Source organism: Haemaphysalis longicornis, unplaced genomic scaffold (genome assembly GCF_048455015.1).
Source record: "Haemaphysalis longicornis isolate Haplotype H1 unplaced genomic scaffold, Haemaphysalis longicornis Haplotype H1 scaffold_6, whole genome shotgun sequence".
Lineage (NCBI taxonomy): Eukaryota > Metazoa > Arthropoda > Arachnida > Ixodida > Ixodidae > Haemaphysalis > Haemaphysalis longicornis.
The window spans coordinates 6,172,700-6,194,339 of record NW_027526407.1 but is presented as its reverse complement, the minus strand read 5'-3'; the positions used below and the strand labels follow the sequence as shown (position 1 = coordinate 6,194,339).

General features: G+C 42.2%; 1 protein-coding gene across 1 annotated transcript in view; it reads right to left on the bottom strand.

Annotated features, from left to right (window-relative positions):
- Positions 1–464: 464 nt before the first annotated feature.
- The window catches only part of LOC144142218 (arylsulfatase B-like), an 84,114-nt gene continuing 62,938 nt past the window's right edge, over positions 465–21,640 (bottom strand). The window contains exons 2-11 of the mRNA XM_077673578.1: positions 20,235–20,339; positions 17,371–17,530; positions 12,274–12,386; positions 8,241–8,351; positions 6,791–6,916; positions 6,390–6,513; positions 4,539–4,832; positions 3,218–3,488; positions 2,517–2,694; positions 465–852 (exon numbers count right to left, since the gene is read on the bottom strand). Of these exons, the coding sequence (XP_077529704.1) occupies positions 727–852; positions 2,517–2,694; positions 3,218–3,488; positions 4,539–4,832; positions 6,390–6,513; positions 6,791–6,916; positions 8,241–8,351; positions 12,274–12,386; positions 17,371–17,530; positions 20,235–20,339 (1,608 nt within the window). The 3' untranslated portion in view covers positions 465–726. The remainder of the gene's footprint in view (positions 853–2,516; positions 2,695–3,217; positions 3,489–4,538; positions 4,833–6,389; positions 6,514–6,790; positions 6,917–8,240; positions 8,352–12,273; positions 12,387–17,370; positions 17,531–20,234; positions 20,340–21,640) is intronic.

The window sequence follows — 21,640 nt, the reverse complement described above, 5'->3', positions numbered from 1 at the left end:
GAGAAAATAGCGTACTCTCCATTCAGTAGCCAACCATCAACACAGGTGTTTTTTCATTGGACATTTTATCGAGTGAAATCCCTCCTATGCACGTGGTCGTTCGTGCCTTTTTCCGAAACAGCAAGCGAGCAGTGTGTGTATTAACACCGTTGTACGGAGAAAAAGTGTGCGAAATACCAAGGACATATAAGTAAACCTGTAGCAGGTGGTCAACTCCAGAAAAGCCATGGTTGTTTTCTAACCTAGCACAAGAACCGACTTTCACTATGCCCACTCAAACGCTCGCAATTAAAACGGTAAAATTCTTACGCAAAATAAAACCACTCCTCATAAACTCGGCATGAAGGTTTCCTTTGTTGCATTTAGAAGCCTGGTGGTGGTGATCACTTACACACCCGTGCATAAGAAGAAACACAATAAAATTTTTAAAAGTTGTTTCAGCTTCTTTATTTCTGGTAATACTTCGTGATGGCAGGCTGCAGTGTTGCTCACATTGTTTCTTAATGCTATAAAACTGATGTCATAAAGTGACTTCAAGAGTTTTAAACTCAACACAGGTATACCACTGACATCCCAGCCCACGTGCATTTGTCTGTACAGAAAATATCTTACAGTCATCAGAGTGTTTGAAGCGTTCAAGTCTTCCGCCGATGCTTATCAACAAACCAAGGTTTATAATACTTCAACAACAAAGCCGCTATTTCGGATTGTGGCTGCTGATTGTTGTTACAGCCAAGGGCCCCAGGTTCCGTTAAGGTTTTCGGGGAGCCCTCTCGGATCCATTGGTCTGTTTCTCGGTGGGAGCGACGAATTGAAGTACACGCTCAGTCTCTTCAGCAGGGCATCGACCACCTGTGCGGACGTGGAATGTATATTTTATTCTATACGAAGTGCATAGGTCACAGCTTTACGCCATTTTCAAAGAGCCTACACAACTTGAAACAGGTTTTATCCCTACTTAAATGCTTTTTTGTTAATACTCAGGCACAGAAAGGCTTTTAGGCATATCATACAGAACGCTAAGAAAATGTAAAGCGAACATGTTTTGACATCCAAAAGCATTGAACGATTTGTTCGCGAGACAATATAGCGTTCCCAACCAGTGTAGTGAGAAAAGTAAGAAGTACGAAGTATTTTTCCCGGGAAATATTGAGAAAGGTAATTGTGACCACGCTTAAAAACTGGACACCGGGGAACAAAAGAGACTATCCTTTATTTTAAATGGAATGGGTCAGTGCTACAAACCAAATTAACCCCCTTATTAATATTTTACTCAACGCACATTAAAGCGTCGAGAAGAAGGAGTACTACCAGCATTCATATTGCTAAAATTTTGGTTGTGGAGAAGTTTAGTTTAAAAGAGAGTATTCCGTTTACCAGCGATTTCATGCATACGATCAAAAGCCGCTGCGAGTAAACAAAAAACTCACTCAGGCAACCTCAAAGAAAAAGCCCGGCCGTGTGATTTGCAAACTAAGTTTTCTAATAACGTTATACATTAGTACACCAATCGCCCATTTATCTCAATGAGAATTGCGGGCTAGTAATAAAAGATGACTAACTCGGTTTACTACAAAAAGTTGAGAAGTACTTAAAAAAAAAGACCTTCATTAGTTTGTTTCTGCAAAAGAATTCAGTTTCACCTGTTTGCGGTGACGTTAGTTCGCATTGCGCAATGCGCGGTGACGGCTTTTACCAATAGAAAGATGAAAACCGAAAAAAAATCTCGGGAAATCTCAATTAGCATAAAAACTAAGGCGGAGCGAAGCATGCTGTATATAAGTATTCTCGGTGCCTAGGCCTTTTTGCACACCGAAATCAAACTTTCGGGGTTAGAGGTGTAAAGTTTTACTCTAAAAGCCTTTTGTCTTTGAAACCCGAAGCTCTCTAGCACGAGGCGTTAAAGAGTTTGCGGGCGTTTTTTTAGAACGCGTTACATAGCGCCCCCGTGCGAGGTGTAAACGAGGTTCCCTGTGTTTTGATACCGTGACTATATGAAACGACGATTACGACAACGATTACGACTGTGACGACCACAGGAGATACCAACAGCCCCAGCCCTTGAGGACCTTCTTCCCTAAAACTGCTTTTTTTGCCTGGGACTGTTTCATTAGTCCATTCATCCCAATGTTCACTTTTGTATGTTCTGTCATTTGTTACAGAACCGTAGTCTAGTGAAGTGCAAAGTTTGTTTTGCGACAATTTCTTTTTTTTTAAACTTAGTGTTTGAAACCGATGCGCATCGCAAAACAGCTTGTGATTTGTTATAAAGATGACGCCTTTACTGTATGTAACTGATTCACCGTTAATATTTTAACTTAGTTGGTTTGGGGGTTGGCAATGACGAAACGCTGATTGGCTTTCGTCGCTTACTCATCGTTTTTAACCGCGAACTGTATGCTAATTTCACCAATATCAATGCTTCTATTATTGGAGGCCTAAATGCCTACTGCAACGTACTTATTTTTACTCCAGAAACCTCCAAAGAGCAAAATCAAAAAGTTGATATGTATTACCTTGCCATTTCCGGGGGCCAGGTTTTTCAATTCGCAGGGATCTTTTGCCAGATCAAACAAGTATGGAGGTCTTCCACTGACAAAGTTTGGCCACAACATCGCGTCCCAACCGCAGTGCACCGATGCCATCTGGCGCCAACCGATTGGACGTTGTAGGAAAACAACCTTGTAAAAACGCCTAGAACAGAACGGCAAAGGCTCAATTGACTGTCAGCTGCGTGACGATGTAGTTAAATATCTGAAAAACACAAAAATTAGTTCCACAACCTTATATTTGCCTAAAGACAATGGAAGCCAGGAAAAATTAAATCATGTTCCGTTAATCGCTATTCACAACGATGCGGTATGTTTTACCTGCTTAGCCATTTTTAAAAATACATGCCAATGGTACAGAGGCTCGTCGCAGGCATTTTTATAATAGTGCCTACAAAGAAAATCTTTTTGGCGTCCTCCTCTAACCAAAGGGAACCTTTCCTGTAAGTTTTATTGCTGTCACTGATAGTGCCGAATAAAAATTTCTAGTAATTTTTCGTAGCTGAGCTTCAGACCGAACTGAGGGCCTGGTTAAAAATATATTGAACCACCCGCAAAATATCTACAATGACCATAATGCAATTCACTGCTCCTAAATAAAAATGCCAAGTGTCAAACGTCTAAAACACAGGCATGAAATTATCGAGGCCGGCGCTTTTCTTACATACCTGAGTACTCGTGTCACTTTTGACTTTTCCATAAAGCGGTCCAGATAATATTGTGGCTCAGAGCGTCCAGGCGTCGGATAGCGACCGTCGTACTGGCCATCATAGTGCACACCAAGCACCAGTTTGTAGTTGTGGTAGCGCAGAGCAGAAATTCCGTCTTCTGGCTCGAGGTTGTAGAGGATCTCGACACGAGGGGACGGTAAATTCAGGGAAAGTTCACGCCACATATCTTTCCCATCCAGCTTTCTCTCAAAGAGAGTTGAGTCTCCACCTATCCAAAATAGGAATGAGGTCATCACACCGACCACAAATAATTCGTAAAAGTGAGCTCAGATGGCGTCTTTGCGGGGCCGCCATAATTTGCGTGTAAATGCGTTGATCCTACTCCCTGCTTTATGCAATGCTGCAGCAGACGGTGTATGCTGTTAGCAATTGAACAAAAGGAAGAAATTTTATTCCAACCTGACGCTTCAGTCTCTATAAGGTGTAGCGGTTTGTTTTGTTTTTCACGTCCGTTACAAGTGGAGGCTTGGTAACGCACTCCTAGTTGTGGTTTGATTTCTTTAAGGATTGCAAAAGTACCCACATTTTCCTGAACATTCACTGATGGGTGTTGGAGACAATGTTTATGCGGCTACGCTGGTGTCTGCAGTCGAATACATGGCTAGGTTATTCAGGAAATTTTGTTTTAGTATACGGCCGAAAACATTTTTATTTATAGGGAAGAACTGTCCTGCCACACAGTAGCTTTGCTATATTTTGTGACTTTTTCTATGCAACCCGATTTATTCTAGTGATTTTTTTTTTCAGATTCTACCAATGGGAACGCAGGTTTTTCGCAGGCCAGTTTCGGTATTGGTCGTTAGGGGTTGGAAGCAATATGTGCTGCAAGAACGGTATACACCCGTGATTGAGCTTCGTTTGCAGGAGAGCTCATGAACTATCTTGGAGGGAAGCAGGAAGCTCTATACCGCTCACAGATAGACATCCCGGAGATTTATTTGTAGTAAAAAGACCAAAAAGTGTGGCACGGCACCTCTATCTATTTTGGCCCTAACAGAACGTGCAAGTCACAGCAACTTTTCAATGAGTGCTTGTTTACGAAACGATTCCAGCTTTTGTTAGAAACGTCCTGCGTCCGGTTGTGCTTGCGCTTTTTCCAACACGAAGAAGAACAACCTTGTAGTGAAATGTTTTACAAAAGTAAATAATTGCAAGAGTGGAATGCTGATAATTGATCAGTATAAATAATAAACAAGCGTTTAAGCTGTGTCGAAGAACTAAAAGTGTAATGAGTTGGGGCTAGCCTCACGGGGCTCACCAGCTGCACGGTAAATGGTGGGCAGCCAGTCGACTATGTGCATCATCTGCTGAGACACTCTTCGACTCCTCTTGAGTAAGGGCGACCAGACGAAGGCGGGCACTCGGCAGGCGCCTTCCCAGACGCCGCCTTTGGCCCCACGAAGGGGCCAATTGGAGCCCCGGTTGGAGTGGGGTCCAAATGGCTGGCCCCCGTTGTCAGACATAAATACTACAATTGAGTTTTCGAGCATTTTCGCTTTCTGGAGTGCTTCCACCAGGACACCAACCGACTGGTCGAGCGTGTCCACCATGCCTGCACAAATTACGAAAAAATTTGCCGACTAATAAAATCTTTTTTTACACAAAATACGCTGCACACATTTAGCACAATAAAAGTCGTCTTTTCAGAATGCCTTACGAATTATCCTCGGGAAATCAATGCAGGACAGTGGCTAAGGGTTCGGTTTGTAATTATGTTAAGGCATTAAGCCAATGTTTTCTATTCTAATGGTCCATAGATGCTTCAGATGACACAAAAATTGTATTCTCACAACCTCCTCACCCTATCAAAGCGGGAATTTTTTATATTTGGCGTTCAATTACTGGAATAAGAAATGAAATAAGCAAAATCCTCCGTCAAGCAGTTAGAAGGATTTGGCAGTTGAGCGAATAAAGTTTGATATTTTGCAGCTGGCAAAGCACGGAGTGGGGGGAAAAATTTGTGGGACTAAGTCACGGATAATTTTTTACTTGTTTTTATTCAGACCATAATTTTTGCTTTGATAACATCATCGATACAATCACGTTCTTCTCGATGATGGTGTATTTGAGAATAGGAAATTTGGATCTGCGTGTGTACGTGCAGAAGATAAAGCTGGATAAGGGCAAACCCTTCATACAGTGGGTACGCGGTTATTCATTTACAGAACAAATTTTAAGTAACTATTGTATCATTGCAGCCAAAAAGCAATAATTAGGTTTGAAGTGTTGCAAGGTTTTAAATGTGAACGGTTTTGTCATTGGGCTTAACACCGCAATTTTTTAGTTTTTCTGAACACAATACATCCTGTAGGCGTCTGTGGCGGATGTATTTTTTGTTCGCCAAAGTTTCTTGTGTAGATTTGCACTAATCCCAGCACTGCAAAATACAAGCCACAAATGACAACAGTCTAATGATTGGAAGCCGTAAACAACGCACGCAAGAGTCTTATGAGGCTACATTGTTCTCAAAATTTTTATATTTTGCCAGGATCTGAAGTCACCTTTTACCCCACAATTTTATAATTGGATGTACTGCAATATCCCAGGATTCAACACCCCCCCCCTTTTTTTTCTAAAGAGTTTTTAAAGCTTCTACCATTTGTTAACCGACACCTTTATGGAAGATGAGAAATCACACGCGATAACGACCTAACTCCTCTTTCAGTTGGCCCTAGTATTTTATCAGTTTGAATAGATGTCAAGTAAAATCGCGTTTGTAAATTTGCGGTTTTTTCTTATTTAAAACTTCATTCTTGCTTTTTATCTCCCGATCCCACGCCTGTATTCTCTAATGAATATGTCGATTTATTTGCACTAACGTACAAAACAGTGAAAGTTCTATTGCAATTGAATATACTAAAAATTTTTTTTCTACAATGCTAAATTAGTCTGCATGCTACCTTTGTAGGATACGTTTTGTGAGCACTGGTCAAAAACCCACAATTCCATGCGAGGTAAGGAAAGTTCATTTCTGCAATATTCTACAATATTCTAAAGAAATATGTGCTTCGTAGAATGAAAATATTTGAAAGTTTTCATGTCCACCACTTTCTGCAGTATTGGGATTGTAACTCACACTTCTCCTGTGCTGCGAGGCTAAAAAGTATACCTGCGTATATGGTACGGTTCCGTTCTCCGATGTAAGGAAACTTTCTAATATTCTCGGCTGGAGCATCAAGGGGAATATCGGATCCCGCGTGGGGGGCTTGCAGACTGTGGAAAAGAAATAAGGGCTGAAAGGAAAAAAATAACGTCTGTTACCAAAACGTGGTGAATACATTACTCAAACCACGAGAGGGCAACAAATACAAAAATACAAATACCATGAATTCACGCATGTATAGCATAAGTTTATATAAATATTCAACAATTACTTTGCATGAATTCAGGCTCATGGTCCTAATCAGCATTCCCTGAATAAAAAAACACATTTCTGCATACAACCCCACCTCTCATACACCCCTCATTTAATCTGTTCATAATAGTAAAAGAAAAGCAGAGAGAACTCACTTTCATTTTGTTGCGTGATTTGATAATGTTGATTGCTCGCTCATTGAGCAAGTTTGTAGAATATTCGCCGCTTTCATTCCTAAGGGGCTCTGTGCCCACCCAGAAGTCCAGTCCTGTTTTATTATACTGCCGATCCAAAGGAACCACGAAAAAGAAACAAAACAACAAAATTACGATCAATTGTAAAATGTACACAAAATAGGTGCAATGCTACCGTTTATATATGCATGGAGTATAAAGTGTATTTTTGGGGATCATTTTTTAACTTACAAGCAGAAGCTGCAAGAATTTATTTTGTTTCTGAAACTACCCACCATCTTTGTTTAGCATTAAATGGCGAGGTCAGCAATACTGGCCAACTACCTGATAAATTTGGCAAAAATATTATCAAAAAAAAAATTTAATTGTCTTTTTTTATTTGTCTGGATATGCGCTAGTGTGCGCTTTACCGTAGCCGAAGCGTAAAAAGAAATTTCGATGTTCTCTCAAGTAATGCAACAAAACTGAAAGAAATATTAACCCCACTTACAGTAGGAGATCGTACCAACGTGAATAAGTATGAGGTAACATGGACTGTTAGTTAATATTAACCCGATGTCGAATTCCCAGATAAGTAACACAAATTCAGCAAACAAAATTTTCGAATTTATTTCAACATCATGTTTTTCACTGAAGCCATTTTTCTCAAATTAGCCCGAACGTTAACCTTAGTTGTCTTAGAAAGTTCTTGGCCGTTGTTGATTGGTTTTTTTTTTAACTCTAGCATTCTCCTCTGCTTACTTTTGCTGTTCGCTTTCGTGCACAGCAATTCGTTGTGAGGTTACATATTATTGGAGCATGCTTTCAGGTGAAAAAAATTGTATATTGGAAATATAAAACATTCATTTGCAATTTAAATTGAACTGTTGATTTACGAAAAACCAATTGAATAAACTATTGCCTAAGCTAATGAAACCCCCTAATTACCATCCAACATTGAAAATACAGAAACACCAGAAAAGTCCGATGCATACGTGGCCATGATTTCAATGGGTGAAGAATTTCACAATATTTTAAGCAAGTATTTTCAGCTGCGGTAATGCTTAAGAAAGCGAAGGCTAAAGACTGCGCTCCTATGAAAACAGAACTGCCCTTTGATAGAAATGCTGGCGTATAAATGGGGTAGTTTTTGTTACAATAAAAGCAGATACGCGGCTCTTTTCCTTTTCTGGAGTTTCAATTCTGATGTTCCTAGAAGTCGTGAATAAAGATCAGTGGTCTTTCTTTGCCACCAGAAAATTTTCTGCCTTTAAACCTTCACAGAGCTGCAGTAGCACAATCAGCAATATGTTTATTGCTGTCTTTATGAACACGCGCTTACGAAATATATTGCCAATTGGGTGACCATGCCGCATCAAGTGAGGGTCAATACAGCAAGAGGTATATTTTAAGTCAAGCCTGACGATATTACCATTGCAGCAGTTTGAGAACGGTAGTCCACCTCTGCACCGTAAAAGCCGTAAAAGGTATCAAATCCACGGTTTAATGGTGTATACTCAGCTGCGAAATTTCCAAGGTGCCACTGCAAGAAATAGACAGTTGTTGCCACTTCGTGAAGGACTCCGTAGCACACAGAAGCTATCATTCAACAGGCGGGAAATACCCTTTTGTAGGTGCCTTGGGCAGTGCATCGCTTTTTCTACTTGAACTTTAGAATTATTGTGAATAAACTGCTACAGATACTTGATATGCAGCAAATTGAAAACATATTTTAAAAAGAATCTTGCTTCGGTTAATTAAGTAAAAACACTTCGAATATGATGCAGTTCCGACACGGTCACAAGTACGCCTAATTAGAAAGCACCCGACCTGGTAATTATTCGGGCAAAAGAGACGCAGTGGTTAGCGACTTTGTGAAAGCACATCACATCACTTATGCCCCAAAAGAGGACAAAATGACAAAGAGTTGGGGCTGACAGGACACATGTCAGTTATTTGAGTACACTACAGTGTTCCTAGCACTGCAAGGTGAACAGTCTAAAGGATTAAAACCGGTTTTAAGACCATACACTCGTTGTGTTGTCCCTTAATATTACAACTGTGTTGTGGGTTTAACGGCAGGGGTTTTTATCCTGTGGTTTTAAGGCCAGAGAACCGTAATTACTTAACAATCGTTAATTTGACTTGATATTATCCACAAAAATACGAATAAAATGAACCTTTGGGAAATTGTGGCGTGTATTTATCATCATTAGATATTGTCCAGAAGAAAGAGCGTTCCCACGAATCTCTGTCTACTTTAACTGTATTGCTTTCTTGCTTTGGCAACTTTGTACGAAAACAATTGATGAAGCATGTCGGCAGTACGCTTGTGTCGCTGAACTGAGCGGATTGCGTCTGTTAACACTGGGAAAGGCAGAAAGTGTCTACACTACCGAGTATAGACAACGCGCAAACAAGGGTTTAATAAAGAAAAAAAAGAGCTACATTCGCAATATTGACGATGTTTGCAAGGTCACGTGAACCCAAACTCCGTGCACTACATCTCTTAGCACCGTATAGACGAGCTCCTTACTAGAGCCACGACACGAAGGCGTTGTTACTTGGAGGGACAGCCTAGAACAGGTGTGCAAAGCACCAATTCGACACAAAGCCCACTGCCGACGCAAGCGCCGGTGGAAGATCAATCCCTTGACAGTTGTCTTTAGAGGTGTGTAAACTTTATTTACGAACTCGTAGTTACTGCATTCATTTCTCCTTATAAAATGTGGCTGAACTGGCGTTTCGGCAACATTTATTCCTAATGAAAAAATTCACCCGCATTTCCCCGAAGGGGAGCATGGGGAAGTGCGAATGCACGGGTGATGCGATGGAACTCTTCTTGGCCAATCGCCTTAAGTGGGTATGTGGTGGGGTCGCTTTCGCACTTAAAAACTCTTCTTGGCCAATCGCCCTAAGTGGGTATGTGGTGCGGACGGACGGACGGCGGTGGACGCGTGATTCAGGGTCGCTTAAGAAGTGCATTCGCACTTAAAAAAATGGCCTAATTTCACGGGTTGATAGGAATTTTGTTTTGAGATCGTTCATGAATATATTAGCGTAGTTGGGTGCCATTCGAGTAGCCATCGCAGTGCCGTTATTTTGTAGTAATAGTGATTGTGGAATTAAAAGCTATTTAATTCCACACTAGCCTGGTCAAAGTTTCAATGACTTGTGGGCTTGGCGCCTCTTGATCCCGATGTATGCTATAGGATTCAACCAGGGCTTCAATTCCATCTCGGTGAGGTATATTTGTGTACAGAGAAGTTACATCTATAGTTACAAGGAAGGCGCCATCAGGGATTTTTATGTTGTTAATTTCCCGTAGGAAGTGGTTAGTATCACGAAGATATGCCGAATGGGTAGCGAAGGAACTCTTCTTGGCCAATCACCCTAAGTGGGTATGTGGTAGGGTCGCTTTCGCACTTAAAAACTCTTCTTGGCCAATCGCCCTAAGTGGGTATGTAGTGCGGACGGACGGACGGCGGTGGACGCGTGATTCAGGGTCGCTTAAGAAGTGCATTCGCACTTAAAAGATTATTGACTTTGAAAAGGCGGCCTCACCGCCGTACTCGCTCAGATGACATATACCAACGATTCCGTGACGCCGTAACGACGTAACACTGTCTCCAAGGTACACGACTCACAGAACTGTGTACCAGTGGTCCTCCGCATGTTTGTCTTAATCTTATCGAAAGGTTCATTGTGCTATCGCTTCCATATGCTATTCAAATGTGTAGATCGTTTTCTTTAGATTGGCAAAAAAGAAACAAGACACCATTGCAGGCCTTATAATATCGACCAGTAACCGAAACAAAGAGAAGCAATAAACACACGAAAAACAGAAAACAGAACCTTGAAAACCAAGAAAAATGAAACAGAAAAATGTAATATTCAATAGCGAGAACATGTGACCGGCCCACTACCAAAGTCAATGCGAAGTTAAGGGTAGCATCCTGGGCATGTTTGTGGTGCCTAAATATATAAAGAAATACATGCGCAAAAAAGGGAAGAAACGGACGACGTGAATGATGGGACACAAATAGCTAATATCCAATTACATTTTATTGTGCCACAGTGTGAACCTTCTGAACTTCGCAAAGTTTCAACGTGCAAGCGTAAGCATAGAGATTAAACTCCGGGCCATGCTGCGGCCAAGAAAACCGCCTCGGCTTCGGGAATTTCTTGCAAAAGTTGAATCCGGCCACTGTATAAATTCGTATAGTAATCAAATAGACATTTACAGCCGCATCTTACAAAATGTGCTGCGAAGAACCCACCAGTGATAGATTTACTTTTATTGATGCGTTCGCGGAAGTGGTAATTCACGCGACCCGCGGTCTGCCCAAATTACTGCTTGTTACAATAAAGCGGAATACTTTACGCAACCCGGCTCGCAAAAGCAACAAACCTCTTTCGGTGTTTCTTTTTGTACTTCTCAGAGGTGGGGCGAATAGGGTTTGTGGGTTTACTGAGATTCCCAAGCTTGTTAGGTGCAAAAAGAACTCCTTCATGTTAGCTTTCTTAACAATCTTTCTGAGGTTGTTGGGTATCTGGTGAATGTAGGGAACTATTACAGTTCTTTTACCGAGGTACCTACTTTCACAACCACGCGTTTCTCCAAATTTAGGATTTCTGCTGTGCGGCTTTTGTTCAAACCGCTCATTTGCTTTATATATTTAAAAATGACACCAATTTTATTTTTATACGTCCACCCAAAATTTTTGGTATGGTATGTAGAATTGTTGGGCATTTTCCGGCATTAGAAATTCTGCTTTTCTAGTATCTGTTATTTTATTTTTTAAGACAATGCAATTTACACCCGAAAATGACGCATCAGGTCCCCATGACCCCGTTTTGGCCATAGTTAGGCTCAAAATTAGTAATATCGTCTTCTTTACTGGCTGTTTTCCCAATTTTTAACAGCGCGGAAACACCGTTAAGGGTCATCGTATCGTGAAACTATTTCCCATAACACATGATCAGGCTTCATTTTCATGGTACACGGGCCTCGTATGGAAGGCGCGCTGGCTACCCAAAACAAATTCCTGGGAGATTTCGCTTCATAGTTTCTGCAACACACCTTTTTTGTAAAAAAGTCCGACATTTCTTAGGGTCAATTGTAACGTTGACGAACAGTACGTGGCCAAACCAGCGGCGTTACAGCACCCTACATTGTCACTTTTGCCAGAGACTCTGCTTGTACAGTAGCCCTTATACGTTCGCTATACCTGCGCTTATTGGTTAGAAGTCATCTCTTTAACAGAGTGTTGCTGTAATGTTTGCCACTACCATGACGAATCAAAGAAAGGTAGTCAACTTGGTGATAAATCAAACGAAAGCCTCTGGGTAACTTCCAAGGCACAGCACAAGTACAGGAAGCACTACCGAATTATATGTAGCGGAAATTGCAACAAAGTGTGCCTCGGTACGTGGGTATAAATAGAAAGAAAGCGCCTTCTCACCTTGCCAACCAAGTGGGTTTCATATCCAAGATCTCTGAGATATTCTGGCATGAGCTTTACTTCCAACGGTAAACCCCAGGGCTCGGCCGGTAGGATAACTGATTGCTGCATTCCTGTATATTGGTAAAAAATTAAAACCCATGTATAGGCGAACTAAATAACGGCATAAAACGTCGTGGATACAGCTTTCCCTGGTATTTTGATTGTGAAATAGTTATTTCTGGGAAGAAAAAATGGTGCACCTTGCAATAGTAGTGCATGGCTGGAAAATATTGGAGCTGGCGGACCCTGTCCCTTGGGCGGAGACCAGGCTGTTGCTCCGCACTTTTATTTCCTTACTTGCCGATGACTTTTCTTCATTACTGGCAAATCCGGGTCATTTTGACCGCAGGAATACGCATCTCTCCGAGCGGGGACCACGCCAGCAGGCCTTAGAACCCGCGGCGAACTCCAAAGCAAATGGAGGGGCTACGATCCCAAATGAGAAGCTGTGCTCGTGAAATGCAGTGATAGCCGAATTACTTAGGCCGCCAGAAAAGCAATGTTTTAAAACGCATAATACGCGTGTGTATCCCGCCAAATGCAAAAATATCTTTCTTCAAGCTTCATTCTTCCACACTCCCAGTTAAGACATGGCTGCACGAAAAAGGAATGTCTATTCCTAGGACGGACAGTTGTCGCCTCTGTAATCAACGCCTCTATAATGGATCATTGGTTTGTTGTGCCGGGACGCTGTGTTCTTCTGGAACGTTTTGCAGCGGACACTAAAATAAGGTCATTGACATCACCCCGTACAACATTGGCTTCCTACCATTTGAAGATGTTAAACGGGTGCCATATGACGTTTTTGTTCTTGTATTGTGTAGATTGTGGAAGTGTCGCATGACTGATCGGCATGCGGAACTCCCAAGGCCGACGAAGTGTATTTCTCGGGAACAGGCGGCGCTGGTGCGGAGAGTTTATGCTGCTCAGACCGATCCACCAGAGTGGCTGCCTCTTTTGGATGCGTGTGTTTGTTTGCCCGAGTTTTAATCTTTCTTCGACTGGTGTCCTTGCCCTTTGCTCTCTGTTAGTGTTTATATGGTGTGTTAAATGTCTTGCCTTCTGAAGTTTTCTAAAACTTTCATGCATTAAAGAAAAAAAATGAAAACGGAATCGGATGGACGTCAGTTTCATAAAGCGAGGTGCCCAGGTTCGAATCGAACCACGGGAAGCGTTTTTTTTTTTTTGCAATTGGCTGCACCTAGTATTCTTCCTCGGCGTTGCTAACCTCGTTCCTCTTTGGGTAGGCCCTGTGGTTAGGCGGCCGGATTCCGGGCGTTAATGTCCCAAGTTAGATTCCCAGGACCTCCCTAACTACATTTTTGTAGGATTCTAGTTTATTTTTTGTGGGACCGATGGACATAGCTCGGCGTAAAAGGCTGTGCTAATAATATGGCTTGAGTCTTAGGTTTTTCTTTGCATACCAAGTGCCAGTTCAAAGAGTGTGAGTGGAAGATCTATTGATGGAAAGATTGATTGATTGTAGGGTTTAACGCGCCGACGCAACGCAGGCGATGAGGCGCGCCGTAGTGGAGGGCTCCGGATTAATTTTGACCACCTGGGGATCTTTATCGTGCGCCGAAATCTCGCACACACGGGCGTTTTTGCTTTTCGCCTCCATCAGAAAAGCGACCGCCGCGGCCGGGATTCGAACCCGCGACCTCGTGCTCAGCAGCGCAACGCCTTAGCCACTGAGTATTGATGGAAAGAATGTTTACGGGTATGCAGTAGTTGGTCCATTTCTAGTAAATGCTACAGGTATTGTAAAAGCCCATTGCACAGCCATTGATTTGAAGAAGATCCGTAAAGAGATTATTGAATTACACTATCAGTCGCGCACAGTTCATAGCCTCAAAGGCTTTCGCAGGTATCAGCCCAATTACTTTGCTGGGGGTATCATTTGCAACGAAGGAGTAAAGACGCAGGCATCGTTCGGAAAAGTGTTTTGCGACAAAGGCTGGGATGGTGTTTTGTGTGTGAAATGCGTCTTATATATAACACAGTGCGCCCACTCAACTGATCATTGATAGGTTTCATTCAAGAAGCAATGTAAAACGCGAAACTAAAATGCCCAGAAAAATTGCTCTCAATCCGCGCTGTAAACGTGAATACAAAGCAAAGCTTTAAACAAAACCCACAACATCTGCCCATGCGACGTCACTTGAATTCACACACGTGGCTCTACAAGTATGAAACAAGAGATTCTGCCAGCTGTTACCTGGAATTGGCGGCGGCGGCGTCCCGAAAGCAGCACCGTCAGCCACCGCCAGGCTAGAGCAGCGTACGTCACCGCTGTAGCACAGCCGCGCATCGGCGGAAAAAAGTCGCAGAGAAGCGTCTTTCGAAGGGTGCGACAGTGGAACCTAGCCATCCTTATGTGCTAGCTCGGGGCTGCACCACCGCGCGACACCCGCACATACACGGAAACAATTTGGCACGTGAGCATAGTGATTCGCATTGTTGCCGAATAAAACTAGTTAGTTTAGTAAATGTGAGAAGTTCGAGAAAGCTGAGGGAATTTTATAGTTGCTATTAATACCAACTACTCGATTTTTTTTGCCTTTTGTAATGCCTCTTAAAACACAACCTAATTCGTATTCACCAACTTAGGAAACGGATGGCCATTTGTGGCAACCAGTGTGCAAAAGCAAGCGTTTCTCTAGCGGCAAGATGTCTGTATGTTGTCTCTACGTCTGTATGTGGCTTCAAACAAAGAATGAACGAAGTCTCCAGGCCAGCGTCTGTCAACTGCTGCCACAGTCGCTTAGGTTCGCTCTAAACTGAACGATAGGAGCGGCCAAGATGACAAGATTCACCCATGGAAGCCGTCTTTATGCACAGTAAAAGACAATCGATAACAGATGACACGACTTGAACATCTAAAACGCACTCGTCAATGTTCAAACCCGCTCATAAAACGCTACGCTGGGGCGATTTCTGATGCTATGCCGACCTTCTGCACGCAAACAAAGCCAGCGCCCTATTCTCGAGTGCACAATATCCAAGGAAAACTGAGAATTTGCCTGAAGTCTCTCCTGATTGGCTTTCAGTTTCGGGTACGTGCTTCCGGTTGAGAAAGCGGGTGCGTCTGCCTTCCTCATTTTGACGTTTTATGAAGTTTACAGGCTGCAGTTCTAAAGTTTGCCTGATTTCTATTTGCTGACAGCGAATAATCCTTGACCGGTGATGAAAAACTAGGGTAAACGCACCGGACATGACAACGTAGACCAGTCTTTGATATTAAACAACAATACTGCTTTTGTTACACGACCTCTCTATAATTTGCTGAGAAAGGGTGACGTCATTTTACAGAGCCGTCGTTTTATGTGATCCCGCCATAAGTCTGTACCATGGCAGCTGACGATAGCGTGGCGGTGGTTGCGCCCGGGAAGGTGGTAACCCATGGTGATAACGCAACAAAGATTGCGTGGAAGCAGAGAGCCCAACTATGTTAATAAAGCGATTGAAATAAATGAATAGATACCGTAAAAAGATTGTGTGAGGTTCTTTAGCGGATCATCCCCATTTCGCTTGCTTTTGGATCAGGGTTACTCGATCTCCCTGTGGTGTGGACGCCAATTTTCACCTGCAGAAATGTGTTTCCCTTACCAACGTCAGCTATCGTCTAAATATGTATTACACTTGCCAAGGGTTTTTATATCTTTTATGGGCAATATTTCATACTTTCTGATTTTGTATGTGAAGCGTCAAATTACACTGCATGCCGTCAGAGATATACGTCCGTCACGTCACTAATTGCTTACGTTGTGCTTACGGAAAAAAAACACATGGCGAGTTTACTGGGAATTTGTGCAGTCGAGAATAGGGCTCCCTGTCCCGTATCACAGATTAGTGTGGAGGCCGCCTTCCTTTCGCTACAGTGCACTCCTTCGCTCACTTGGTCTGGGCTTGCGCTGAACTGCACTGGAGCTACCCTCAGATCGCCTAGCAAACACAATTCAGTGGAAGAACAAAGCACTGAGAAAAGCGAAACCACCCCGCACCACTTTTGGATGGTGGATTTTCGAAAGATGGCTGTAAGCCGGAGTTTTTGAATAAAATAGCGGGGTTACCTACTTTACATGGCGGGATGCTTATTGCAACTACATTCTAGATTGCACTGCACGCACATGTTTGCATACTCCGGCCTTTTTCATCGTAAGCGGCCTCAACTGGGTGCGCTGATAATGCCAAGCATGCCCCGCGCTTTTGCGCCGGTTCCCCTTGAGCTTATCCGATGCTCTCCCAACCCTACTTTGTTTACTCAAGCAGCTGGAATCTCGGGAGCTGGCTATCTTGGGCTTTTTTGAATAGCGCCCCTGGACAGTGGTGCAGCAGATGGGGTTAAGCTTTTAAACTAAGGCCTACTTGAAAAATAAGCGCAGTATATTAGAGTTGGTGATAGCAGACATAGATGCGATAACCAAGAAACGACTGCCAATAGACCCCGCACTATTCCAACGCTGCCACCGGTACCTGAGACCACCAAATACGGGCAGGGCATGCATCGGCCCGAGTACATCCCTAACGGTCACGGTAGGTGAGCCAATTTCGCGGTACTTTCATATGTTCAAAGTTTTCTCAGGCGGTGCTCGCAATGAAGACAGTGACAGACGCCATGGTGTCGCACGACGTCTTTCCATGCTTAGGGTATAGCATGTGTACCATCGTATTTCTGTAGTGAAATGCAGAAGAGCTATCTTGCTGAAACAAGACATCGACGATATCATTTTTATGATATATGAGTCGCTACAAAAAGGAGTAACCTTCACATGCCAGGCAAACTATAGGTGCAGCTTTGCTAAGTTAGAGAAGGTTTTTTGTAGGTAACTTGTGACTCGCCGATTTCAGTAGTATAACGTATACGGGAAAACTGAAACCAATACCGAATTAGTTTGTCAAACTTACACTTGAAAATTTTTTTCTTCAGTATGCGGATATTCTGCTACTGGAGAAGCGTCAATGTTATGGGTGTGCGGCTTACTGAAGCAGTGATAAGTATAAATCTGGAACATGTACCAAAAAACGCAATTGCGGGGAAATACCAACACGCACCGGTGTGAATGGGATACAGGCCCGTTAAAAGCGCAGCCCGAGAAGGCGTGCATGCAGGCAGGGCATAGTGGTTGTTCAGAATGATGCCGTCCGCGGCGAGGCTGTCGATGTTCGGAGTGGGTATTTGGGCTGACCCATGAAAACTCACATCGTCCCAACCCTGCAAGGCAATCACAATTATTGCAGAAAATTGTAAAAAGCGGACATCGGACAGAAAAACGCTGGGTAAATAAAAGCCAATATAACAAAACTTCCCAAAACTGTGAGACTGGGTCAAAGGAACTATGTAAAACGATTTAAAAACTATCGCCACAATGAAGCCGAAGTATTTTAAACATTTTCGGTTGGGAGCTTTTTCCTTTCGCGGTAGCGTACGCATTAATCAGGAACCGTAAAAACGTTTTCTAGCGCTTTGGTTTTTGTATCCTAAATTTCGAACAATAACAAGAATTCATCTAGCGATTTCAACAAAAAACATAAAAACAGATCGTTTTTAGGGAACTACAGGTTTTCCCGCTCAATTTAATCCAAACGCCATACAATTCAATCCAAGCGCCAGCCAATTTAATCCAAGTGCCATCTAATTTAATCCAAACGCCATCGAATTTAATCCAAGTGCCAATCAATTTAATCCAGATGTCAGAAGGTTGTTCAGGGGTGTTTCGTGCGGAATTAGGCGCAGTTTTTCGGGATTTAATCCGCGTGGTGTGATGAAAACGTGGTGTTCCTTGATGCCTTATGTGCAAATTATCATACGCGTGGAGCTTAATGGACATTTACTAACACCCGCAGACCGTTGGTGTGATCTGATCGTCTGCGAGAGCGCCGTCGATAACACACGTGAGCCGTATCGTCTGATCTTCGCGTAACAATGCATTGAGAAGCTCCTTTGATTGACAAGAACACATTACCTAAACTCCCGTTGCATTCCAGTTTTCAATATTGAAATGCGTTTTTGTAGCGTTTAGCATTTTTTCCGTATTATAATTATTATTTCCGAAATTATAATTTCCGAATTTTAATAGCATTATTTCCGAGATCATCCGAAATATCGCCTGCTGGCGGCAGAACTGTCGTCTGCTCGCGTAAAAATACGCTGGCAAATCTGCTGGGGTAACAATATGCGAGCAGACGATACTTCTGACGATCTCGCAGATGATCACCGGAGTTACTGGATATAGGATCACCACACGCCACCCACGGATCAAACGAGGCCGCTCTTCTAGTGTGCGGGTATTAATAATGTCCATTGAGCTGCGCGCATATGATGTTTTGCACGTAAGGCATCAAGGAACACCGCATTTTCATCACACCACGCGCATTCAAAGCCATCAAATCTGCGCCTAATTCCGCACAAAACACCCCTGAACAACATTCTGACAGCTGGAATAAATTGGTTGCCATTTGGATTAAATTCGCTGGCACTTGGATTATATTCGATGGCGTTTGGATTTTATTAGATGACACTTGGATTAAATTGTATGGCGATTGGATTATATTGAGTGGGAAAACCTGTAGTTCTGCGAAGGTGCACTTTCGATTTATATCACCACTGTTCGTTCTTTTTTCCACAGCGCAGCACTAGAGAGACGAAGCCATTCAAGTGAAGGACATTCCGACGTCGGGGTGACCTCAAGTTCTGAAGTTCCAGTTTCATGACATAAATGTGAATCTAAAAATATTCGCACTACCAGCTTTACATTTTGTATGTACGCGCAATGTTATCCCGAATTTAAGTTACCAAGCAAAAAAAAAACGTCTCCTGGAAAGTTTGAGTTTATTACTTTATGACCTATTTATATGTGATACCTGTAAATCGATAATTACTTGCACGATGCGCTCAATCTTTCGTTCTTCCGCTCATAGTAACACAGAATATTTTTTAGAAAAAAATTTAGGGCTGAAAGGGCGAGGCTAAACTTAGTTAAAATATTTGAACCATAAAAAAGAAAATCTTAACGTACCTAAGTACACAACGTTGAAAGCAGTAATTGTTGTGCTAAGGATTGTAAAGCTCTTTTTTGTTTGTACCTGATTGAGTGTTTATGGGGCAGATAGAAAAATTTATTGTATAACTGAAAGTGTTTGGGGTAAGCGTAACCCAAGGTTGATTCGTCTGTTGTTGTGTTTGGTGTTGAGGATGGTTTTTATTTTGCTACGACACTTCTTTCAGACTTTCGTGACCACTACTGTCATACGCCCGAAGCCAGCAGGTTAACCTGGTGGCTTATGTAAGTGTAAACTAGGGTACGACTGCATCATTATCGAATTTCCACGGCAGCCAGCTTTAAAAGAATAAGCTAAGAATGCGTTTCCTTTGGAGAACATTTATAACAGCAAAAGTTGAGATCGTAAAGTAATATTTATCATCATCTACCTGAAACCTAATGTGATATTATAAAAAGTCATGCATGTTGCCGCGTTATGAGTGTAGGTAATCCGAATCCGTGGAGCCATCTGTGCAATGCTTGGGGGCAATATTTTACAAATCTCACCCCATAGCAACTGCGGACAGTTTCTTTGGGAGTAAAAACCTGTTCCGTTTTCAAATTTCACGTTGCCATAAAAATCCAGGTAATTCCACTCTATCAATATTGCAAAGATCTGAGCTGTTTATGGGTAATTGGTTGCTTGCGAGCAACTACAGCTTTTTTCTGACCCATCTTTAGAATTTAGCACTGGTTTGGGCCACAAACACCTGAAAACAACGCTTCCTAACGTAAATCTCTAATTATTCGGACAATATCTTGCAATGAATTCTAAATATGGATTTTTGATTACGCATGACATATGGAAAGAGCTAGGCAGAACAAATGTAGTCGTCTCGCAAATATATTAGGCGGAAAACAAAAGAATGCACATACCAGATCGTCGGCCAGAATGAAGATTATGTTGGGTGGTAGCTTGTTGGCTAGCGATCCTGCCATGTAGGAAGCTAAAAACAGCAGCAATGTGCATACAGGTGACATCTGTTCGAATATAAATACGAGAACAATCAATAAAAAACGTGTGGACGAAAAATAATTGCAGAACAGCAGTGCAAGAGATGAACGTTATTGAAGATGCTTTAGTATATTCGCAGCCATTTGTAGAAAACGGTAAGACGGCGAGCATGAACATGCAACCTATAAAACAAATAAAAATTGTTTAATCACACAACAGAGCTAGCAAACGCGTGAAGTGTGTCCACACAGTAATAATATTTTCAGGTATTTCATAGGAAAAATGCGAAAGGTTTTATTACCAACACTTACTGAAAGCAACCATCAGGCAACAGCTTCATGTTAGCTCATAGATCAGGTGGGGTGCCATATTCTAATTATAAATAACAGATGACCAAGGCCAGTTCAGGCCAACGGTACAGGCTACTTTAGTTGGGTTAGGTGTTTAAATAATGGTTTATTAAATGGTTTTCCTTACAAAATATTGTGTTTGTTCTTCCCAGGAATTTAAAGCTAATAAAAAATAAATAAATGTTTTCGCGCATGTGTGCGACAAGAAGGCTGCTAACATCTTTTTCTTCACCTTAATAAAGTGGTTCGTATTCTTAGGTGGGTGGGGGACGGAGATTTGCCAGGGCTTATAAGCGGCGGGTACTTAGAAAAATGATAAAATAGTTATTACAGGAGTAAAAAAATATATGTAGCCAGAGCTACTCCGTATGGTCAAGAGACAGGAGATAAAGTCATTTTTTCACAATTCTGACTTTTATTTTGTGTAATAATTCCGTTCACCTCGTAGTTGACATGTTGTAAAAAATCTTACGCAGATCTCCTAAATGCCGTGGAATTCATAATAAGCCCGCTCGGAAAAGCCAAACAAAACAAAACAAAAATGTCTAAAAACACCCTCAAATAGTCTAAGTAGTAACCCCAAAAGAAAATTACCATTGGGCAAATGAATGTGTCTCATTTTGATCTGTGAAACAACAGAATCTGGCTCATTTTCAATACGAACTACTATCTACGTAGACGTTTGCAGGGAGATATTCAGGTATTTTCTTGCCACAATTTTTTTAGGAGATAGTTGCCGAGTTTTTCTCGTCACTGCAGTTTTATATGACTTAGTCTCGGTTTCGGGATCTGGCTCACTCCGAAAAAAATTTGCCTCAATTGTCCAATAAGCTTTTGTACAAATGGGGATTGGTTAGTTTGAATCAAGAAGCGCATTGTTCATATTCATGTTCAATTGTCAATGTCACTTTCTCGAGAATCAAAATTATTACGCCCGTGTGTACGAGATTTCGGCGCACGTTAAAGATCCCCAGGTG